This window comes from Ochotona curzoniae, unplaced genomic scaffold (genome assembly GCF_017591425.1).
Source record: "Ochotona curzoniae isolate NIBS_2020 unplaced genomic scaffold, NIBS_Ocur_1.0 contig_3498, whole genome shotgun sequence".
NCBI classification, from domain to species: Eukaryota; Metazoa; Chordata; class Mammalia; order Lagomorpha; family Ochotonidae; genus Ochotona; species Ochotona curzoniae.
Window position 1 is genome coordinate 43,923,225 of NW_024465885.1, and position 22,067 is coordinate 43,945,291.

Below are 22,067 nucleotides of genomic sequence, written 5' to 3' on the forward strand. Positions count from 1 at the left end.
GAGTGACTCCATTTTGTTATTTCCTCACTATGTAATGGTTTTGGAATGCAAGATCCAGTTATCCTTCACCTAGTTTCCTCGTAACCTTTCACCTGTAATTGTTCACCCAAGATAACGGTTGTCATGGTTACCTCTGCCCTATCTGGCCCACATCCTGTTGTAAAATTCCCCCCCCCCCCAGCCTTTACGTGCTGCCTAAATACTGCCTGAGAAAATAAAGTTTTCAGAGCTTGATCAGACCTCCTATCTTGCTCCCATTCTTCGTGTTTCCTGTTCCCGCCCAATCGTCGGTTCTCTCCCCAGGTCTCCATTGAAGACCCCGCGGGCCAGGGCAATCCCAAACTGGACCACTGGACTCACATTCCCAGTCACAGGACAAAAAACACAGGATATGTAGTTCAACCTTGGAGGAATGTATCCAGACTGAGCCTCCTCAGTTGCTGATACCTCAGTTGCTGTGCAGTGGACAGCATCCCAGACGCAAACAGAGGACATGACAGCTAGCTCATCTAGGCCTGCAGGGCACAGCAAGTGCCTCCTCAGAGGGTGGAAAGCAGAACAGGTTGGACAACCCTCCAGCCAAGCTTTGCAGCATGTTTTTGAGTCTGTGGCTGCACTGAGGTGGAGTTTGTCAACCAACAGATCTGGGAAAGATATTTTCAACCCACAAGCAATGAAACCAACAACTAACAACTTCTCACAACTATCCAAGCCATTGCAGTAACACCCTCAGAACACTCTGCCAGACTGCGGGCTTTCCAATGTCTGTTCCCCATTCCCTGGCGCTGTGATGTAGTTGGACAGCAAGAGGCAGCCCTCTCCCCTTCCTCTCTTGTGGACACAGGAGGGAAAAAAAAAAAATAGAAACTGATGGCTGCCCAGGGCACTGGAGACTAGAGGCTGGTCTGCCCCGCCCCAGCATCTCCTAGGCTCCAGCCTGGAACAGGAGGAGGAGCCACAAGAGCCAGTTATGTCACCTACCTGGCAGGATTCCAGTTGACCAATGGCACACCTGAATGGACATTCATTGCATAGTTGGGGCACAAGCAGCCCCTTTGCCCTCCCACATGTCTAGATGGGTATAAAACTCCTCCACACGTATCTCAGATGCCCTTTTCACTTCCCTCTTCCTTCCCCTCTGCGCAAAGAGGGACCAGGAGATTTTCCAATAAAGCTTCCTTCTCAACTCTGAACAACTTGCCAATATTATTCCACCAGCGAGGGGGCGGTCGGTGGCCATCATCTAACAGAAACACGTGTCCCACCCACCTTCCTCCATGCCTGACCCGCACCACCCTCACAATCAGAGGTCCACAGGGGCATGCATCCCTCTCAACTAGGTAAACAACACGAAACAGAACATTTTAGAATACTTTTTTAAGAGGCCAAAGTGTGCCACTCAGCCTGATGATACTGGACAATAGGAGTTTACCAGTCTTCTCCCAAGAAGCACACTTTCAGGGAATCTGTTTTGCACAGCACCTAGTAGGAAACTCCTGGGAGCGAGTCTACCTGCTTCCCACTCAGCAAGCCCTGGGTCCAAGAGAAGAGGGAGGCGTGGAAAGCAAAAGGGTGGAGCTGGACGCAGTTCCCTTCAAACAAACAAACAAAAGAAACCTCCTAAGTAGGTATTCTCTATCTGAGATCTGCCCTGCCCCATTTAACCTTGCTATGCACACCCGTCTTGGACAAAGAACCTTTATTCCACTTGCCTCCGTTATTTTAAGCTTATTGTTCTAAATATTACACGTGCAACCTACTCCGACTAGTGGGCAAGCACAGCTTTGGGGCAGCAGGAAATGGCCATTTGCCATAGAAGCCTGAAGGCAACAGGCCATTGGAAAGCTTTCTATGCTTCACATTTTTTTTCTCTTTTACATTTTTCTTTGAAAGCCGGGGTTAGAGAGTCTTTGGCCCACTCGGCAGGCTGGGTGTCCTCTGAGCTGGCCCGCCCAGAGAGGCCTCCTCAGCCCGGGTGCCCAGGGACCTCAGCCTGGAAACTCGGTACCTGGACTAGCCGGGTCCTCCGCCCACGCGAGACCACAGCGGGAAGCCCTGGGCGGATGCCGGCCCGAGCGGCCTGTACAGGCGCACTGACAGCGCGCGGCGTTCCTAGGAGGCGTCCGGCCTCAGGTTGGGTGCGGACTTTGGAGAACAGGGGGCCGAGGCCCGACTAGGTGGTTCCCGGCGCGAGAGGAGATGCCACAGCAACAGGGTCGGCACGTTCCACCGAGTGCGCGTGCGCCGAAGTGCGCAGAGAAGGGGCGGGGCGTACGCTAAGGTGGGAAGGTTCACGGCAGGGGCGGGCCAAGAGGATGGGTCACTTGTGGGGCGGGGCTTTGCGAGGGGCGGAGCCAGCTCCAAGGACTGAGCGCCGGCGGGAGGGGAGCGGTGGCTGGGGCCGAGTTCCTGCGGCGAGGCGGGGCGGGGCGTTCGCCTGGGGTGGGGCGTCGTCGCAGCGAGGGGCGGGGCGCTGTCGTGGTTGGCGCCGGACTTGCTGAGGGGCGGAGAGGTGCGCTCTCTATTGTGGCCTTACCGAGGGCAGGGCGCTCGCCCGGTACAAGCCAAGAGGACGCTCTAGCAGGGAGGAGCCGCTCACCTGTGAGGACTGTCGCCTGCCCGTGTTTCCTGCGATGGCCGCTCGTGCTCACCTCTCCCCGGGGTCGGCCTGAGGTGACCGGCGGTGCCGGTGGTGGCGGCTGGTGGACGATGTTCCCCCTCCTGGGCGCCACGACGCTGGTGCTGGTCGTCGGGACACCGTGGGTGTCGCCCGCAGCCGCAGGTGGGACGAGCCGGGAGGTTTGGGCTTGGGACGGGAGCGGCTGAGGCCTCGGCCGATGGCGGGGGCGGTCAGGGCACAGCCGAGTTCCCTGGGCGGCCTTTCTGCTCGCGTGGGCCGCAGTGCCCGCCTGCCAACCCTGTGGGGCTTCCACATCCGAGAGGACAGAGAGGGGTTCCGTTGGTACCCGCGGCGGCCCGGGGCGTCGTCCTGGGCCTGGAGCCCCTTGCGAGAGCTTCAGGTCATCTTTCAGCTCCACTGGCCCGTTTGGATGAAAACAAGGCGTTTCTTCGGGGTAGTGGACAGCTGCCCAGTGCCTCAGGGGAGGAAAGGGGTTGGGTGCCGCAAGGTTTGCCCACCCTGGAGACCTACTACTGAGAGGATAAACCCAAAGGGAGCCCCCTGCTCTCTTTGCTTGCCACTCTTGACCTGTAGCCCTGAGGCAGGAGGGGAACCACCAACTCTCCCTGGATTCAGACCTGGGCACGAGGAGCGGTCTCGGGGGAAGTTCGTGTCCAGCGTCCCAGCAGGCCAGGACTCCAGGTCACTGAGCTGCCAGTAACTTCCACCTGGGTGTCTGCGAGGCAACCCTTGCACCTGTGCGGTGCGTCATACCTGATACCCCACTTTCCTCCTTACAGGGAGGAGGGGGCGTGCTTTGTGTCCCAGTGCACTTTGGTCGTGTCTTTGCAGCCTTTGGTGTGTGAAATTCTCCTTCAAAGTTTGAGCTTATCAAAATGAATGACAGGGCCTTTGTGAAGGTTTAGTTGCTGGATCCAGCATTCTAATGAATAGTACATTGCAATAGTGACGAATTGCAATGAAATCCAAGGTTCAATAGCCACTACCCTTCAACAACTTGAAAATGAGTGAGATTTGTGCTCAGCACCAAGAGGCAGCACTTTTAAAAATGCATCATTTGTAGATCCCAGGAATCTGGTAGAATAAGGAACATGTGGAGTGTCTCCCACCCAGACACTAGCTGCCTGGGCAGAAGGGTCTGCCCAATGTAACTGTTTGAGAACTTTATTGAAGGTTTCTGACCCCAAGGAAGGGCTTTGTCAGTAGACTGTGCCTAACTGTGATCAGCTTCAGCCCTTAGCACAGTAGTGGCTTCCTGTCTCCCACTTTCTGGCTCTGGGTAGGCAGCTCTGCAGTGGTTCCTGGGGGGACCTGTCACAGCTCACAGGAGCCGGGGTGGGCAGCGACAGGCCCATTATCTAAGTGTCTGGGAGTAATGATTGCTGCTTCTGGCTGTTGTCACTTGCCCCTCCAACCCCCTTTTGCTGCAAGCTCTTCTACCCCACTAGGTGACTTCTAGGGGATCTGAAGTTCTGACAGCCTTTCTCCCCCTTCCCTCCTATCTCTTCATTTTTCTTCTTTTTCATTTTTTAGGCAGCCAGACATTTCAGATGTAAAGAACAACTGCTTATGTAGAGAAAATTCGAAAGTGATGGGGCATACTCAGGGCGGGGCTCAGAAGAGACTGCTGAGTTTACACTTCAAACCAGTTACTTGGCACTGACAGCTTACAATTGTTTTAAAAGTAATCATAGAACCTGCACTCTTTTTTTTTTCTCTCTTTTAACATATTGGTTACTCAATATCATGTCAACTAATTTGATTATGTTATAAATTATTACTGATGTAATGTCGGGGCTTTTACTTGATTGGGATGATATTCTGTCAGCTCTACCTTCAGACCAGAGATGGTTTCCCCATAAACCTTTGAACTTATTTGTACAATAAGATGCTGGACTCTATGCTTTGTAGATGCTTGCAAGGAAAGAGTCTCAACTGAATTTGGACTGTGGTAATGCAACAAGGTGGAGGAATCCATCATGGGAGGGGGTTTTGGGGAGGGGAAGGGGGGATCCCAGTGCCTATAAAACTGTGTCACATAATACAATATAATCAATAATATATACATTAAAAAGAAACACTATCAGTCAAATCTGAAACCTGAAATAAAATAAAATAAAATAAAAATAATCATAGTAACACAAAAGAAAACCCAGCAACCTCTGGGGAAGAGGGAGAATCAGATCTCTGGAGTACATTATTAGATCATAAGACACACAGAAAACAAGAAGGAGCACCCATTTAAAGGGGAAAGAAAAAAACAGTGAGAGCACATTATAAATTGACTCTGAAAAAGACCTTAATGGCTCACCTATTAGGGAAAGACTTTAGAACAGTTGTCTTAAAGTTCCCAAACAATGGCAGGTAATTAAGCTGCGGCTTGGGACTTGTACCACAACTGATGCAGTAGTGCCTGGTTCCTGTCCTGGCTGATGTGCTTCACTTCCGGCTTCCAGCTGATGTAGATAGACCTTGGAGATAGCAAACTGATGGCTCACGTACTTGAGTTCATGCTGCCCACATGAGAGTTCCAGGTATATCTCTGGCCCTGCCTTGGCCAACCCCAACTATTATGGACCTTTGTGGAGTGAATCAGTAGATAGAAGATCATTCAGCCTTTCACACAAACAAAATGCCCAAACAACTAAAGAGTGATAAGAAATTCAGGAAAACAGTGTGTGACGATACTGCACTTATTTGTAAGCCAAAAAAAAAAAAAAAAAATCAAAAGAAAAATCTGTCACAACTGACATAAAAAATTCCCTAGAGGGATTCAAAAGTATATTTGAGGAGGCAGAAAAAAGTCTCAGTGAACTTGAATATGGGTCAGTGAAAGTTAGTAAGCCTGAGAAATAAAGAGACTGAGGAAAAGTGAGCAGAATCTAGGGGAGCAGAAAGGGTACCGTTGTACAGGCCAGCACTCACAAGGTGATTTCCCAGGAGACAGAGAGAAGAGATAAGATGGTACTTAAGGAAAGAACGACTGAAAACTACCCAGGTGTGATGAAAATTGTAAATATAAACACCCAAGAAGCACAAGAACTACAAGTAAAATACACTCAAAGATATACAATAAGACACGCTATAATCAAACTTTAGATTTTGAAACAAACAAATAAAAATATCCCAAAGATAGGGAGAGAAGCCATGTATCCCATACAAAGACTCCTCAATGAAGCACCAGAGTTTTTTTTAATCCTAAACACAACATCACTAATCATTACAAAACTATAAATCAAAACTGCAATGAAATATTTGCACTCATCCGTTGGGTGATTGATATATATATATATATAATATATATACGTATAATATATATATATATATGCCTGTTGGTCCGGATATGAGCAAGTCAGAACCCTTGTGCACTGTTGGTGGGATTAGAAAATGATGCCGCTGCTGTGGAGAACAGGACAGCCATCCCTCAGGAAATTCAGTGTGGAATCGCCATGTGATCCAGCAATCCTTCTCTCTTGGACGTATTCCAAAAGAGCTGAAAACAGTGTCTCAAAGAGCTTTCTGTGCGCCTGTATTGGTTACAGCATTTTGCACAACAGATAAAAACCAGAAGCAAATGACAGGAGGAAGTCCCTGGTAAGGAGCTGCCTGTGTTCATGAACTGGTGAAAATGGGACAAACACATTCAGTGGAATCATGCCCAGTCTTGACAAGGAAGGCATTTCTACTATTAGCTACCACATGGTGAACCCTGGGAGCACGAAAAATAAAATCAGTCACAAGAAGAGAAATACTGTATGAAGCCACTCAAAATTGAATATTAGTCTAATCATATGGTGGCTGTAAGTACGCCTACAGAGTGAAATTCAGTGACGCCGATTAACCTTTGCAACATGTAAGCAAACAGCAGGGTCAACATGAGCCCAGTATTTGCAGAAATTGTTTTTTCTAAGGAGTCAAACTTGAGCTGGGTTTTAGAGGATTTTAGTGGTAGAAGAAGAAAAGTGTATTACAAGTATAAGAGGAAGGAAAGCTAATAAAAGAAGTGTTCACGCTGGCAGAAGCTTCATCTTAGCAGCGGTGATAGAGAAGGCAGATCCATAGATGGAAATGCTTACAGATAAATAATTCAGCTGCGCCAAGTCCTTTTCGGTGTTCCTGAAGGACGTGACTGACACAGTCGTTCCTGCTCCTGTTAACTAAGCAGCTGTCCAGCTGGACACCACATCTGTTTGGTTGTCTATCAGAGTATAAGAAACATCACTCCAAATTGATTATGAAGCCAAACTAAGACAGTTGAACAGTTGAACCATGTGTCAGTAACATGCGAGAGATCAAAGGAAAATTCAAGTTTTTATAAAGACGGGTTCCCCCCCCCCTTTGGTTAAAAGATACTTTTATTTAATATTTTTAAATATTTAATTTATTTCAAAGGCAAATTTTACAGAAAGAGAAAGAAGGACTTTCATCTAACTGGTACACTCCCCAAATGGATACAACAGCTGGGGTTAACACCAATCCAAAACTAGGAGTCAAGAGATCCTTCTAGTTCTCCCATGTGGGTGCAGGATCCCAAGGATTTGAACCATCCTCCATTGCCTTTCCAGGCCACAAGCAAGGAGCTAGATCAGAAATGCAACAGCCAGGACAAGAACTGGCATCCATATGGGATGCTGGCACTTGCAGGTGGAGGATTAGCCGGTTGACTGGCCCCAAGACAACTTCCTTTGTAGAAGGAAAAACTTAACTTTTCATCAGTTCTGTCAGATGCTGAGGTGCAGTTTGGCTCCCTGGAGAGACAGCATTTGTTAGTCTTTGAAAGGTCTTTGAAAATATACTTTGCTGTAAGTAAATGTATCTATTAAGTGTAACATTCTTTTAAACAAATTTTTAAAAAGTAATTGGAAAGGCAGATTCCAGAGGGAGGGAGGGAAAGGCAGAGAAAGATCTTCCATCTGCTGGTTCACTTCCCAAATGGCTAAAATAGCCTGAGCTGAGCTGATCCAAAGCCAGGAGCTTCTTCCGGGTCTCCCATGTAGGTGCAGGGTCCCAAGGCTTTGAGCCATCCTCAACTGCTTTCCCAGGCCACAAGCAGGGAGCAGGCTGGGAAGTGGAATAGCTGGGACACCAACTGACACCCATATGGGATCCCAGCGCTTGTAAGGGGACTAGCCAACTGAGCCATTGCACTGGGCCCAAGAGTGACATTCTTAAAAATAGTTCTACAGTGTATATATAATGATTTTCATCTTTCCGTCCTATAGATGAACATCAGCTGGAATCTCCCCAGCATGGACAAGTTTACATCATAGATGACAACTTTACCCTGAAGTGGAACAGGACCAACGAGATAATCCCAAATGTGACTTTTTCAGCAGATTATCAAACGTAGGTAAACCCTTCATGCTAACCTTGATTTCTTCATCTATTTGAAGAAGAGGACTCAATTTCATGTCAGTTAAATGTTTTCTGATTGGCCATAGTACATTGAGGAATGCATCCGTCATCATTCTAAGTTGATTCTGGTTTTTTGAAATTCTGGTGGTATAAGAGAAAGAATCCCAGAGTCCAAGAGGTAGCTGGTTGGTTTGGGAGAAGCCGAGGAAACCCTGAAACCACCCTAAATAGGAGGGGGTCTGAGTCCCCAGGAGGCCCTCCGAAGGCAATCGTCAGACCCTGTGGGGGTGGCAATAAGGAAGACAAGACCCAGAATCACGAAGTAGTTTGCCAGAAGTCACACAAAGATGTTAGCCAAACCAGCACGAAATCCGCCTTGGCTTTATGGGTCATCTGCTTCCTTCAGATCCTCTTGGAACAAACTGATAGGCAGAGCTGTGTTAAAAACCATGTAAGGCTGGCATTGTGTTCTAGTGGGTTACGCCACTAGTGCCTGCAAGTGCTGGCATCTCATATGGGCTCTCTGATTCCAGGCCCAGCTGTTCCACTTCCGATCTCGCTCCCTGCTACTGGCCTGGGAGGGCAGCAGAAGACAGCCCAGGTGTTTGAAACCCCTACTCCCAACATGGGAGACCCTAAAGGGGCTCCTGGCTCCTGGCTTCAGCCTGGCCCAGCACTGACTTGCAAACATTTGGGGAGTGAACCTGCACACACAAGATCTGATTCTCTCTCCTTCTCTCTCTCTTTCTGTAACTCTGCCTTTCAAAGAAATAAGTAAGTACTTAGAGGGGAAAGAAACCTGTGTGTCTTAGTCATTCCATTTTACAAGTAACCCTGAAATTGTGTGAAAGGGTATGTACTGAAATGGCAACAGAACATTAACTCAAGTAAAGAGATAACCATGTAAACAAGCTTCAGAGCAGTAAATGAGACGTGGATTTGACACTGTTGCTCTGACACACTTGCTCCTTCCTTCATTTGCTGTTTTTGCTTTAAAGGTCTGAGATGAATGACTGGATAGAATTGCCCGGCTGTCAATATATTACTGCTACCTCATGCACCTTTTCCTTGCCCAACTTGAATGTTTTTGATGACATTAAATTCCGTATAAGAGCAGAGAGAGGCAACAGCACTTCTGCGTGGCATATTGTGGACTCATTTATTCCGTTTCTCAAAGGTAAGACACAGTCACTGGCTGAAGTGTATGGATTCTGTAGTAAACACTGCCAGACCACTTCACTCTCCAGGTGTATTCATGTGCGTGGTCTAGGAACAAAAATTTCCTTAAACTTACAGCCACCTCAGGATATGGCACCATTTCAATGCTTTCTGAGTAGTGATGGTTCTCAAAGCATGGTCAGTCCCCAGGACCCTTGCAGGGTATTTGTAAAAACAAAACTTCTTTCATGATCACTTCTTTTCATTTGATTCTGTCTTGCATCCATACTGTCATTTTTTCCTAAGGAGACTGTTTAATATGTGACAGGGTACAGAGTGCACAGGTGATTGTGAAATCCAGCAGTCTTCTTTATAAATCTAGACTCTCAATAGATTTCTTTTTTAAATACAAAACCACACCACTTGTCTCACCAAAGTTTCTGTTAATGTAGATACTACTTTCTCTGATGCCTGCGGGTGGGTAACACAGGAAATGGCCAACCATGTTCTGATTGGTTAGAGGGCACCGATGGGGAAGGTCTTCTGCAGGTTTCCACCAGACAAAGAGGAGTCAGGGAGCTCTTAAGACCCCAAGACCTTCCTGAACCCCCTCCCCAGTGTCCCTCTGCTCTCGGGGACACCCCGTCTCCCGGGTCCCTTCCAGAGGTGCTGTCTCCGTCCTTCCTTCTCTTCACTGTCACTGGTTCACAAATAAGATTTCTCCCTCTGAAACTGAAAAAAAAAGAAGCTATATTTTCTATAATAAATATTTGCCACAATGTAATGGGTTTATCACTGTTATTTTGAATGAATTCATAACTACTGTAAATGTTACAAGCTTTTATGTTTCACATGTTAAATACCTAAAGACACACACTTATATGAACAAAAGCTTCTAGGAGCCTCAGTGATTTTCAAGTGTAGAGAGGGGCTGGCATTACAGTGCAGTGAATTAAGCTACTGCTTGCAGAGCCCAGCATCTCATGTCTGAATTCTAGTTCGAGTCCCAACTGCTGTGTTTCAGTACCGCTCCATTCTAATGTGCTTGGAGAGACAGGGGAAAATGGCCCGAGTGTGTAAACTCTTACCACCCACATGGGAGTCCCAGTTCTTGACTCCTGGCTTCAGCCTTGACCAGCCCTGGCTGTTTCAGGCCTGAACTCACAGACGAGCTCTCTCTATCTCCCCTTCCTTCTTCTCTTTCCCTTTTCTTCTCTTACCTCCTTTTCTCTCCTTTTTTTTTCCTTCCCTTCATCCTTCCCATGCACAGTTCACTCACTCAATATCTATGCCTTTCACGTGAATTAAAAAAAAAGAAAATAATTTGTAGTTAACCCAAATGAAATAGAAATTCTATTCTTTGACCCTTAAAAAGGGGACTGCTAGCAATGGCTTAATTCACTGCACTGTAGTCCAGCGCCAACTCTATATTTGCGAGGTAGAATTATAGAGAGAGAAACAGAGCCGCTCTTCCACCTATTGGTTCACTCTGCATGAATGCTGTAACACTGAGCCTCCAGCCTGCAGCTTCTTCCCGGGTCCCACATGGGTAGTCGAGGCCCAGAATCTTTTTGCCACAGACCCCCAGAAACTTAGGCTCCCCAGCGTATCCCTCTGTTTGACTAGGCCAGGAACGGAGAAGTGCTTGGGTTTGTTGTTGAGTGAGTGTCTTGGCACTGTGTTAACAGAGTGACACAGGAATTGTTTCCATTTTTACAGCTCAGATTGGTCCTCCGAAAGTACACTTAGAAGCTGAATATAAGGCAATAATAATAAGCATCACGCCTCCCACGGGAAACATGTGGCTTACAGTGAGCCCATGGTTTAAATACCGCGTGGTTATCTGGAAAAACTCTTCAAGCACAGAAGTAAGCATTAACTTCACCCTCGTTGATGTGAGAAGAAAATGAGGTCACTTAATTCTGACATTGCATTTCTCTTTTTCAATACTAGAACAACAATCTAACGGTTTATCCCAGAGATACAATTTATGAACTCTCACCGGCGACTACTTACTGTCTAAAAGTGAGGGCAGAGCACCATAGGCCGAGAAAGTTGGGCATCTACAGCCCTATCTACTGTGCGATGACCAAAGGTGAGGAGGAGGCCTCTCTCCATGTCCATAGCTCAGGCACGGGCCAGATGGCAGTGTCAGCATTTCCCCGTAACTGCTGAGATTCTTGTGATGGGTTAGTAAACATTCAAACAAAACCATTGTTTAGCATTCACGTAAGCCAACGTGTTAGGTAATTTTTGTCTCAAGTAAATAGCAATGGAAATGAATTTTGTTTAGATTTCCAGAGGTTTCCGAATGGCAGAAATTGGTTTTATCGGTACAGAATCCATAAAAAGGGGCAGATAATTCCTTCCAGAAAGCAACCCTCTACAAGTGAAATGTTAAAACATGCCAGCATCTCTATATCGGTGCCATCATTCCAATAATTTAGGTCCACGATGGCAGTTGACTTTTATCTGTTGTAAGTTTAATGTGCTTTTATTTTTAAAATCAAATAATACAAAGGACTTAAGACACAGTTTCTTTCTGCTGTCTTCCTCCATTCTGATTAGCAGAAGTAAGCATTCCTAGCAGTTTGTGTATAGCCTTCCATGCTTTTTATCAGGGTTTATATAAACATGTACACATGTAAGCATGTGGTTTTTTATTTACAACGGGGGTCCTGCTAGGTGTGTTTATCTTAAGACTTGTCTATTTAACCCAGTTTGCAGTGGATATCTTTCTAGAGAGATGCGTGGCCAGCTGCGCTGTAGTACACTGTGTGAGCCTTAACTCTCTTCGTGATTACAAAGTCACGATAAGAACGCATGCCTGGAAGGTGTGCCTGTGAGGAATGTCACCATATGTTGTCTCGCTAGGGAAACGGTGTATGCTTTTTGAACATATTCTTTGACTTCTAGTGGAATATAAACTGCCTCCACCGGAAAATGTACAAGTTGATGTTGAAAATCACAACTATGTTCTTAAGTGGGATTACGTGCTTACAAACGTGACCTTCCAAGCTCAGTGGCGCCAGTAAGTTCACACGTACATCTGCCTTTGGTCCTGCTTTCACCCTGCTGCAGCTCCCTGCAACCCCTTGCATAAGAATGACTGACTGAGAGGTGGCATGATATACTAGCAGCTTGGGAATTTTCATTCTAGCACCAGCTCTGCTAGAAACCAGCTGGATGCAATGAGATAATCCCTTGTTGGGCCTCAGTCTCTTCATTTATGGTAAAATGAGTGTATTCGAATACAAAAGGTTTTCTGTTTCTCTGTAGCAAATTCCACAGACTTGGCATCTTTTAAAAATGTGTTTAGGGATCAGCATTGTGGTGCAGTGTCTATGCCACAGGGTGACTCTGGCATCCCTAGGAGCATCAGTTCAAGCCCCAGCTGCTCTGCTTCTCATCCAGCTCCCTGCTAATCCACCTGGGAAAGCAGGGGAAGATGGCCCAAGTGCCGTGGGCCCTTCTACTCATGTGGAAGACTTAGATAGGGTTCTGGGCTCCTGGGTTCAGGCTGGCTCAACCCTGGCTTTTGTATCCATTTCGGGAGTGAACCAGCAAGCACTTGGAACATATTCTGTCTGTCTCTCTTCCCCCTCTCTCTCACTAAGACTTCTAAATATATCTTAAAAAGACAGACAGCAAGATCTTCCATCCACTGGATCAAACCCCAGGTGAGGCATTGTCGGGAGCTGAGCCAATCTGAAGCCCGGATCCAGGAGCTTCTTCCAGGCCTCCCGCATGGGTGCAGGGTCCCAAACATTGGGCCATCCTCCACTACCATCCCTAGCCAGTGGCAGCAAGCTGGATGGGACGTGAAGCATCAGGGACACAAACCAGCAACCATATGGGATGCCAGCACATGCAAAGATAGGATTTGACCCCTGTGCCATCGTGCTGGACTCTAAATAAATCTTTTAAAAGATAAAACAAGCCAACCAACCCTCAGAACACTACATTGCTATGAGTCCGGTGTTCAATACTGGCTTGATGAATCCTCGGCTAGCACTGGAGTCATCAGCTGGGACTCTTGTCTCGAGCAAGACTTGGTGGCCTCTCCCAAGCTCTCAGGTTGTTGGCAGCTGTGGAGTTTGTGATGGCATGCTCCGTGGGGACCATGCACGGGACAGAATCACCTCCAGACACCACACTAAAAGCTTATCCCAGTAGGGCTGGCTCACCACTGGGAGATGAGCTCAGCCACTCTCAGGTTAGAACCCTCATTACCTCTGCCCAGCCTTTTCTCCTTGGCATAGACTGTGACCTAATCCTGGGAGTGAACCAGCAGATAGAAGAGTGTTCTCTGTTTCTGTAACTCTGGCTTTCAAATGAAATAAATAAATCTTTTTAAAAAGAAAAAAAAATGGAAGTAAAAAGCAAGTTGATGGATAGAATGAGAGCAGCTCAGCCTGTCCTGTAGGCCTCTGAGAATCAGTGGGAATTCTGCACTGGGAAATTGGCACCCTGAGCTGTGTGCTTGAGCACTCTTAACCTGGTGGTGTACCAGGTGCGTGATCATCAACTTCCACACAGGCAAAGCCCCCTTTCTAATGTTGAGTAACTTTGACAATGCAAATACTCCCTCCTTGCCACCTTCAACGTGCCAGCAGCATGTCCCTGGAGCGAGATTGGGAAGCCACACACAGTGACGCCCTGTTGTGTATAGTCTTCCACCCCATAGAGCAGATAGACCTGAGTATCTTCAAGAACACAGGAAGATAACAGGACAGAAAGAGGCTTGAGTGTGCGGTAGCTTTGTCCTCAATCCGTTTTGTGGTGTGTGTGTTTATAATTTGGCTTTCTTGTAATGGCTGTGTTAAGAGTGTGATTATTTCCTGGCTGTAATGGAACAGTGGCTGTGGTACTCTCACCATTGTTTTGCTTCCATGCCTCCTCCTGCATGCAGCACTCTCCCTTTGGCTTTGTGATCGTGTTGGTCCCTCCCACAGTACTGGGAGACTCACTACAGGACAGCTTCTCTATGACCTTAGCTCCTAACAGTGCCTGGCAGATTGTAAGAACTCAGTAAACATTACTTCATTCATCTGTTTCAACTTTTGAAACTTTTTTTCTCTTAAAAGTGCCTATTTAAAATGGTCTCCTGAGGACCAATCAGGGGAATGGAAACAAATTCCTGGCTGTGAAAATGTCAGAGGAACCCAGTGTGTCTTTCCTCAGGAAGTTCTTCCACAAAGAATTATTTATTCACTCCGTGTACGTGCAATGGATGGAAATAACACATCCCTTTGGTCAAAAGAGAAGGAGTTTGAGAGTCAAAAACAAAGTAAGAATGATAGTTGTGACTTGGCATGATAATTCTCCACCTCAGAGCAAGTTCTTCAAAGCATCTAATGCTACGTCATGTCTCTGAATTTGTCCCCAGCTACCATCCCTCCTCCAGTTCTCAATGTGAAAACCATGGGTGACGCACTGCACGCCTATGTTGGACCCTCACAGGAATCTACAGACCTGCATGGCTCACTCATCTATGAAATCATTTACTGGGAAAACACTTCAAGTACTGAGGTAAAATGACTCTATAAGGTTGTAACTTGGGGTTGTGACTGACTTGCAGGGACATAGCTTGAATTTAACATTTGAGAGAAACCTCTCAACTTGAGCACTTTGATGAGCCCTGCTGTTTGTGAGGAATGTTTGCCACTCCCATACCCCCACTGACTCCTGTCTTACTTGGTGGAGTTGTGGGTCAATCTGCCTCAAGGACCCACCCGAGTCCAGCACTACAGAATCAGTCTCTGGGACTAGGATTCAGAGATTTGCTCCTTTTTTAAACTTAATTCTCAGGATTTCTCAACCCTGTTGAGTTTTGAGACAGACCACTGCTGTGGTACAGCCTTCCCGTGCATAGCTGGACTGTAGGACACTTAGCCACACTGCTGGCCTCTGCACTCCCTCCCAGTTGTCGTACCCAAAACCACCATCTGCAGGCACTGTAACGTGTCCCTGGCAGCACCTCCAAGGGCACAGAGCCTGACTTGCAAGGCAGAAAAATTCTTAACTATCCATGTGCCAACAAAGTTCAGCTTTGGCCAACCAAGTCCCGCTCCTTAGCATCCCATCACACAGTAGGAGAGCGACTGGGGAGAAAAATGTCTCTTCATTAGGGTAATAAAGAAAAAAGGGATGAACTAGTGAATGCAAGACAAGGATGCTCACAAGCACATGACAAGACCACAGGATCTGTGGCTACATTTTGTTCCAAAGTATCCGCTTAAAGACAGTTGGAATCCTAAGCCACTATAAATAATAACCATACCACTTAAACCAAACCAGCTTGTACTCTAAAGATAACATTGTCCTGTTCTAGCATACACTTTGTCACAACAAACATTTTTCACTTTATATGATTTACTTACAATGAGCTGTGTGAAACTACTTTGTTTCCTAAACAAAGACCAAATATATGCGAGAGGCTAATACTAGAATGAACATGAAAGAATTCAGAAAATATGTATCCATACCCTTCGCTGATTGCATGAAGTGACTAAACATTATCCATGATTTGTTTTTTTACAGAGAAAAATTCGACAAGAAGGCAATGATTTTACTTTTCCTGACTTGAAACCACTGACCCTATATTGTTTCAAAGCCAGAGCACTCATGCGTGAAGAGCCCAATCAAAGCAGTGATTTTAGTGATATTATATGTGAGAAAATAAAACCAGGTCAGAATCCTTTATCTCTATATAGATACTCAACATTACTCAGTACACTGAAAATTGTAAAACAGTCCCTTCTGTAATACTCATGTCATAAACTGTGTGAATGAAAAACTGACTTTCAAGCCAGTTCTTTCCCCTTTTAGAAACTATTTTAATGTGCAGTACTTTTGGATGCTTTCTAGTTCATCCAATATCTACATAATTCTTTGATTACTGCTCCTTGACATTTAATAAAACTGTCAGTTCAGCAAAATGTTTTTATACAGTCCTCAATTATTATGTGCAAATCACGTAGTTCAGTTGTGAATTTTTATTGGGAAGGCAGAATTACAAAGAAGGAGAGACAAAGAGAGATCTTGTATCTATCTGCTGGTTCACTCCCCCAGTGGCCGCAGCTGCCAGAGCTGGGCCAGTCCAGAACCAGGAGCTTCTTCCAGGTCTTCTGCATGGGTGCGGGGACCCAAGAACTTGTGCTGGATTCTCCTGCTTTCCCAGGCCATTAGCAAGGAGCTGGATTAGAAGTGGAGCCGCTGGACCACAAATCAGTCCCCAAATGGGATGCCAAAGCTACAGGCAGAGTCTTAGCCTGATATGCCGCCAATCCTACCCCTCCACCACTGCCGTCAATTTATTTTTTAATATTTAGTTCCTGCAAAGATGAGAGTGAAAAAGAGAGAACACCCGTCTATTGGTTTAGTCCCCAGGTGCCTGCAACAGCCAGGACTGGAGCCAGAAGCTAGGCTCTCCGTCTAGGTTTCCCAGAGGGGTGGGCTGGGCCGTGGTCATTGAAGTCATCATCACTGCCCCCCAGGACCTGCACTGTCAAGAGGCTGGAACTGAGCAGCATAGCCTGTTCCTCCAGTGTGGAGTGCAGGTGCCTGAGCGAGGAGGCCAAACACCTGCCCAAGTGTGAATTTGTTTTGCATGGAGAAACGGTATAGTCTCCACGTGTACAGTTTCCAGTGTTGGCTAGCACAGGCTCGAGCCAGGAAGGGGAGCTCAGTGTGTGTGTGTGTGTGTGTGTGTGTGTGTGTGTGTGTGTGTGTGTGTTGCAGAAGTGCTTTACTGTTCTGGCCTGTCAGCTGTGCAGTCCTCTGCTCTTCAGCTCGCAGGGAAGCCTTGACACGTGGAGCAGGCTGCCTGTAGTTGCCATGTCCTCAGTGCCACAGACAGGCGATTCAGGGTGTGAGTGTGCAGGTTGCAGTGTGTCCTCTCTGTGACGGGTCTCTAGCTTCAGCTGGCAGCACAAGCGTGTCCCCAGCAGCACTGATGCTGAGTGCCGTTTGTGTATTTCAGGAGATATGTCCAGAACCTTGCTGCTGGTCACAGCAGTCTGCGCCGTCCTCCCTGTTCTCCTGGTTGTCACATTGGTCGCCAAGCGCCTCCTGAAGTCCCTCTGCTCTGTGTTCTTCCCGTCCCCAAAGCCGCCTTCCAGCATAGCTGAAGTAGGTGCCTTTGCTTTGTCAAGCTAGGAAATGAACAAACACATCTGTTGGACTTCGACAGATTATTTAAGTTATCTTAGAATCAAGGAAAAAGATCAAACTGATTGTGTATTTTTTTTAGATTCCATACATTAACCTTGGGTACATACAGTTTCATTTATTGATAGTGCTGCTAATGTGAATCTCGTATTTGTATTATTGACCATGATAACATAGCACAGAATAGTAAAGTTTGCCATTAGTTTTGTATTTTCCTGGCAGTTTGGTTACTGTGGCGCATGTTTTACCAGAAAACAGAAAGTATCTGTTTTTTTCACCACATAACAACAACAAGAAAAAAGTTCTGTCACTGTATAAAGTGCATTTTGCAGAGGAGGAGGTCACAAGTTGAGCTAGACACATCATTTCCCATCAGTTTCTCTTTGGCACACGGTGCAATTGGGGTGCCAGGTGACCTGGACGGGTTTCCAGCTTGCCTCATTCAGAGGGTCCCAGCCTGGGCATTGGTGAGGGTCCGAGGGCTGCAGCCTAGTGTACACTGCGGCTGGGCAGCTGTGCACAGAGCCCTTCCCGGCATGCAGGCAGGCCCCGCAGGGCTGGGAACAGACCCGCTGAGGCAGCCTCCTGTGGGGGAGGAACGCAGGAGACACACCAGGCCACCAGCGCTCTGGCTGCTCAGGGAACAGGAGCTGTTCTACACTCCCGTACTGCTCTACCTGCCTTATGCTCAGAACCATTATTTTTTTTAAGACTTTCTCTCTTTTTTTTTTTTTTAAGATTTCTCTTATTTTTATTTAAAAGGTAGAGTTACATGAGAAATAAAGAGCTCCCATCTATTAGTACACGCCCCAAGTGTTCACAACAGCCAGAACTGAGCTGATCCAAAGCCAGGAGCTCCCTCCGGGTCTTCCCAGTGGATGCAGGGTCCCAAGGACCTGAGTCATTGTCGGCTGCCATACCAGGCCACTGGCAGAGAGCTGGACCAGAAGCAGAGCAGCTGGCATATGGAATGCCAGCACCACAACAGAATACTACACGGCACTAGTTCCCAAAGCCATTATTAAAAGAGACATAAGACCGGGTCATGACAGTCACTGATGATTCCTAATTGGACCAGGAAAATGTCCTTCCTCATGTGTGCTGCTTCTCAATACACAGTTCTTCTGAGGACACTTAATTGTTTTTTTCTGTTGCTAACTGAAATTTCCACAACTAGTATTCATCCTTCCCTGGTTAAGCTATAATGCCCTTGCTGGTGACAGGTGGCAGTGTCGTGATGCATTTGGTGGGGCCTCGCTTGACGTTTTAATCACATGCCAGGAAGCAGGCATAAGAAATTAAAGCCATCAGAACCCTAAGAGTATTTCCATCATTTTAAACCATCCGTTTCTCTTCTTCCCCTTTTTTGGTAAATTAGTGTCTCTCCGAACAATATTTAGAGAATATCCTGCTTTCACCTTCTGAGGAGAAAACGGAACAGTGTTTCGTGATTGAAGGCGCAACTGTGATCCCTAGAGAGGAAGGCATCAACAACACCAACGAAGATCTCAAGTACAGTTGCCAGACGAGTCAAGATTCGGGCAACTATTCCAACGAAGATGAAAGCAGAAGTAAAACAAGCACGGACTCTCTACACCTGGAAAGCGGCTGAGCAGAGAAGTGCCATCTGCAACACTGAATGTGGAGTGTTCCCCAGCTAGTCTGAGCTCCTCGCTCCACTCTGGAACCACGCAGAAGGGAACTCGCTTCCTGGGGAAGGGGAAAACACGTCTCCAAAGTCCTCTGAGCACGTCAAAGCACTTTGCCTGCTAAAGAGGGAACAGCAGGAACCAGGGAAGGCTTTCTATGTTCCTGTCCACGTATAAAAACTGGAAAAGCTGTGTTGGCCGTGACTTTGAAGATTTCAGCTGCAGAAGGGAGCCACACGTATCCCGAGCCCCGCCCCAGCAGCTGCAGGCATTTGTGTCCCAATCCCAGCGTGCTACTTGGTTCTGCATTTCTGGAGACAGTGCATCATGATTGTTTACCACCAAGATAGGCCCATTAGGGATTTATGCAGAGGTTTCAAACACCATTGTCACTCTGTGCTTCACAATGTCACTCGCCATGAAGAGTAGCAAAATGTTCGGCAGAAGGGCAATGCTTAAATCTGAGGAAATGCCACCCCTGTATCCTGAGAACATTGACCCCTGCCCGTAGATACTTCTCCTCGTATGAGATTAAAACCAGGTCATCTTCAAGCTATGCATTTAAACTTCCTGATGCCTGATTTCACTGCACAGCAACTCGGGAGTGGAGTTGATAACCGTTGACATTCTGGAGAAAGGACTGTCTAACTAGAGCAGTGGCTGTTAGAGTTGTTGGTTACAGGTCCATCACTGGGTGCACAAGGAGTCCTGGCACCAAAATGGCAGTAGTGGCAAAGCATAAGAAGAGGAGGACCTGCAGAGGAAAGCAGCAGGTAATGATGGAAAAGACAGAAGAAGGGTGTGTATCGGCAGCTTCAGGGTTCAGCCCCTGTGTTTAGCCCAGAGCCTCACCTGTGCACCATGAGTGCCACGGCCAGCCCCTCAGAGTTCTTCACGTATGGGGGACTTGGGGCAGGGTGAGCAGGTGTATCCAAGAAGAAAAACCTCAGTTTCCAACTATAGGATGCCTTCCGAGACACCCGGGCTTCCTTGAACTGGGTTATACATGGATATACACGTTCATGGCCTTGAAGCCCAGCCTCTTCCAGGACCCGCGCTGGCTCCCAGCTCTCCTCTCCATAGACAGGCCCATTCTCCAGGCTGCCCTGACCATTCAGGCAGGGGAGACAGGGCCACATCCTGACCCTGTCAACATCACTGCACTGATTCAGTGATCGCAGCCAGCATTTCTGGCCCCGCATTCCCACAGGGGAAAACCCATCCCAGATGGGGATTCCAGGAAGCACGCATGCCTTTACAGGGTGTGCAGATGGAGAAGAGACTCTGAGGCAGCTGCTAGGCCCCAGGATGTGCCAGGACACGACAACCATCTGGGTTCTACCAGGACTAGATCCCAAGTAGCATCAGAAATTTTGTTCTGGCCCCATCTCTTAAGGTGTGCCTAGGAAACTCCATCCCAGCCCACAGGAGGCGCTCCCTGTCACCTGCTTAGAGGCAGAGGCTTGGTTGGAGGGGACAGGGTAGGAGGGGAGATGGATGGTCTCTGTGAACAGTCGCGTTTACTTAGAAATACCACACACTTGGAGGCATCCAATAAACTGTCTCCGTAATGCGAGTATTGTACCCCTTCGCAATGCTGGCTGTCCTCTAAGGATATCTGTGAAAGACTTGTATAATTCAAGACAGAAATGTTACATTAATTGTTAGCATGATGTGTAACTACTGTGTGTCATTGTGTGTGTGAATGTGGGCCTGTAAACAGAGGCATACATTCAATAACCTACACAGGGCAGCCCATGATCTGGGCCTGAGCCCTGAGTATTCCTTGGATATTCATGTGGATTCTAATTAAAATTTCCAAAATACTGCTTAGGGACTAGGGACTGAAACTGGCACAGCAAGTAAAGTTGCTACCTGTGGCACCAGCATCCCATTTTGGTGCCGATTTGAGACTCGTGTGCTCCACTTCCAGGCTGGCTTCCTGAAAGTGGCCTGAGAGAAGCAGCAGCAGATTGCCCAAGTGTTTGGGCTGCTGCACCCTCATGGAAAACTGGATTGAAGTTCCTGGCTCTTGGATTTGGCCTGACCCAGTGCTCACTGTTGGTGCCTTCCAGGGAGTGAACCAGCAGTTGGAAGATACCCCTCTTCTCTGTCTTGTCCTTTTGTTTCTGTATCTCTCACTTTCCAGTTAATAAGGACTACATCTTTCAAAAATAATATTCTAAATGTTATATAAAACCCATACCCTCCAATTCTAACCCTGGGATCACTGACCTCTGAGCGAGTGTTGTGTGTGTGTGTGGTGTCTTCCCACTGGAACAGGTGCAGCATGGGAGCAGGAGTTGGATTTCACTCTGCACTAAGTCCCCAGCACCACCTGCCACCTCTCATAGAAGGTGCTTAGAACATAGTCATGACATGAATGGGATGTAAAGTGAGAACCAGGCAATGTTTCTGAATGTGTGTTTTACTGGGTTATATGTTTTGTTATATTTGTACCTTAACCTTACTGAAAATATCATATCTAAAACAAACTGAAACCAAAAGGTCTTTGTGCTTAAACTTAATAAACTGTTATGTGCTAAAGGTGTCGCTGCTAATGCCTTTCAAAGATCCTGGTGGTGCCCTGTGCAATGACACGATGGCTAAATCCTCACCTTGTAAACACTGGGATCCCGTATGGGCTCTGGTTCGTGTCCTGGCTGTTCTACTTCCCATGCAGCTCCTTGCTTAGGACCTGGAAAAGCAGCAGAGGATGGCCCAAAGTCTTCACTACCCACACCCGTGTGGGAAACAGAAGAAGCTCCTGGCTTTGGATCAGCTCACCTCTGGCCATTGTTGCCACTTACGGAGTAAACCAGTGGGTGGAAGATCTCTCTGTCTTTCCTTCTCTCCTAAATCTGATCTGTCTTTCTAATAAAAATAAGTATATTTTAGAGATACTGGTGACTGGAGCCCAGTGCTTGCTGGAGCCATCCCAGTGCCCCTGGCCAAGCATCCTGGGGGGTTAGGGAGACATCTCTTGATGCTTGCTTGGCTCTCCCGGTTTCCACCCCAACCTTAGATGTGGCTGGAGCACAGCCCTCGCCAGGGACAGTTGGCAGTGCTGTTGCAGTCTCCCAGCCATCTTG

The 22,067-nt window shown here is 47.1% G+C and overlaps 1 protein-coding gene across 2 annotated transcripts; it reads left to right on the top strand.

Moving 5' to 3' along the window:
* The first annotated feature begins 2,709 nt into the window (after positions 1–2,709).
* Positions 2,710–21,522, top strand: LOC121156798 (interferon alpha/beta receptor 1-like). Of its 2 annotated transcripts, XM_040980753.1 has the most exons (11): positions 2,710–2,782; positions 7,864–7,987; positions 8,995–9,173; positions 10,874–11,022; positions 11,108–11,249; positions 12,071–12,185; positions 14,242–14,444; positions 14,544–14,686; positions 15,698–15,845; positions 17,139–17,287; positions 18,705–21,522. In XM_040980753.1, the coding sequence occupies exons 1-11, from the start codon at positions 2,710–2,712 to the stop codon at positions 18,936–18,938; spliced, it is 1,659 nt and encodes a 552-aa protein (XP_040836687.1). In that variant the 3' UTR covers positions 18,939–21,522. The 2 variants fall into 2 exon arrangements, with proteins under 2 accessions (XP_040836687.1, XP_040836688.1); XM_040980754.1 differs by lacking the exon at positions 2,710–2,782 and having other exon boundaries at positions 7,908–7,991.
* The last annotated feature ends 545 nt before the right edge of the window (positions 21,523–22,067 follow it).

Coding starts and splice junctions, on each gene's coding strand:
- LOC121156798 (XM_040980753.1), top strand. CDS start 2,710: ATGTTCCCCCTCCTGGGCGCCACGACGCTGGTGCTGGTCGTCGGGACA. Junction 11,023..11,107: donor AAAACTCTTCAAGCACAGAA/GTAAGCATTAAC, acceptor TTTCAATACTAG/AACAACAATCTAACGGTTTA. Junction 14,687..15,697: donor AAAACACTTCAAGTACTGAG/GTAAAATGACTC, acceptor GTTTTTTTACAG/AGAAAAATTCGACAAGAAGG.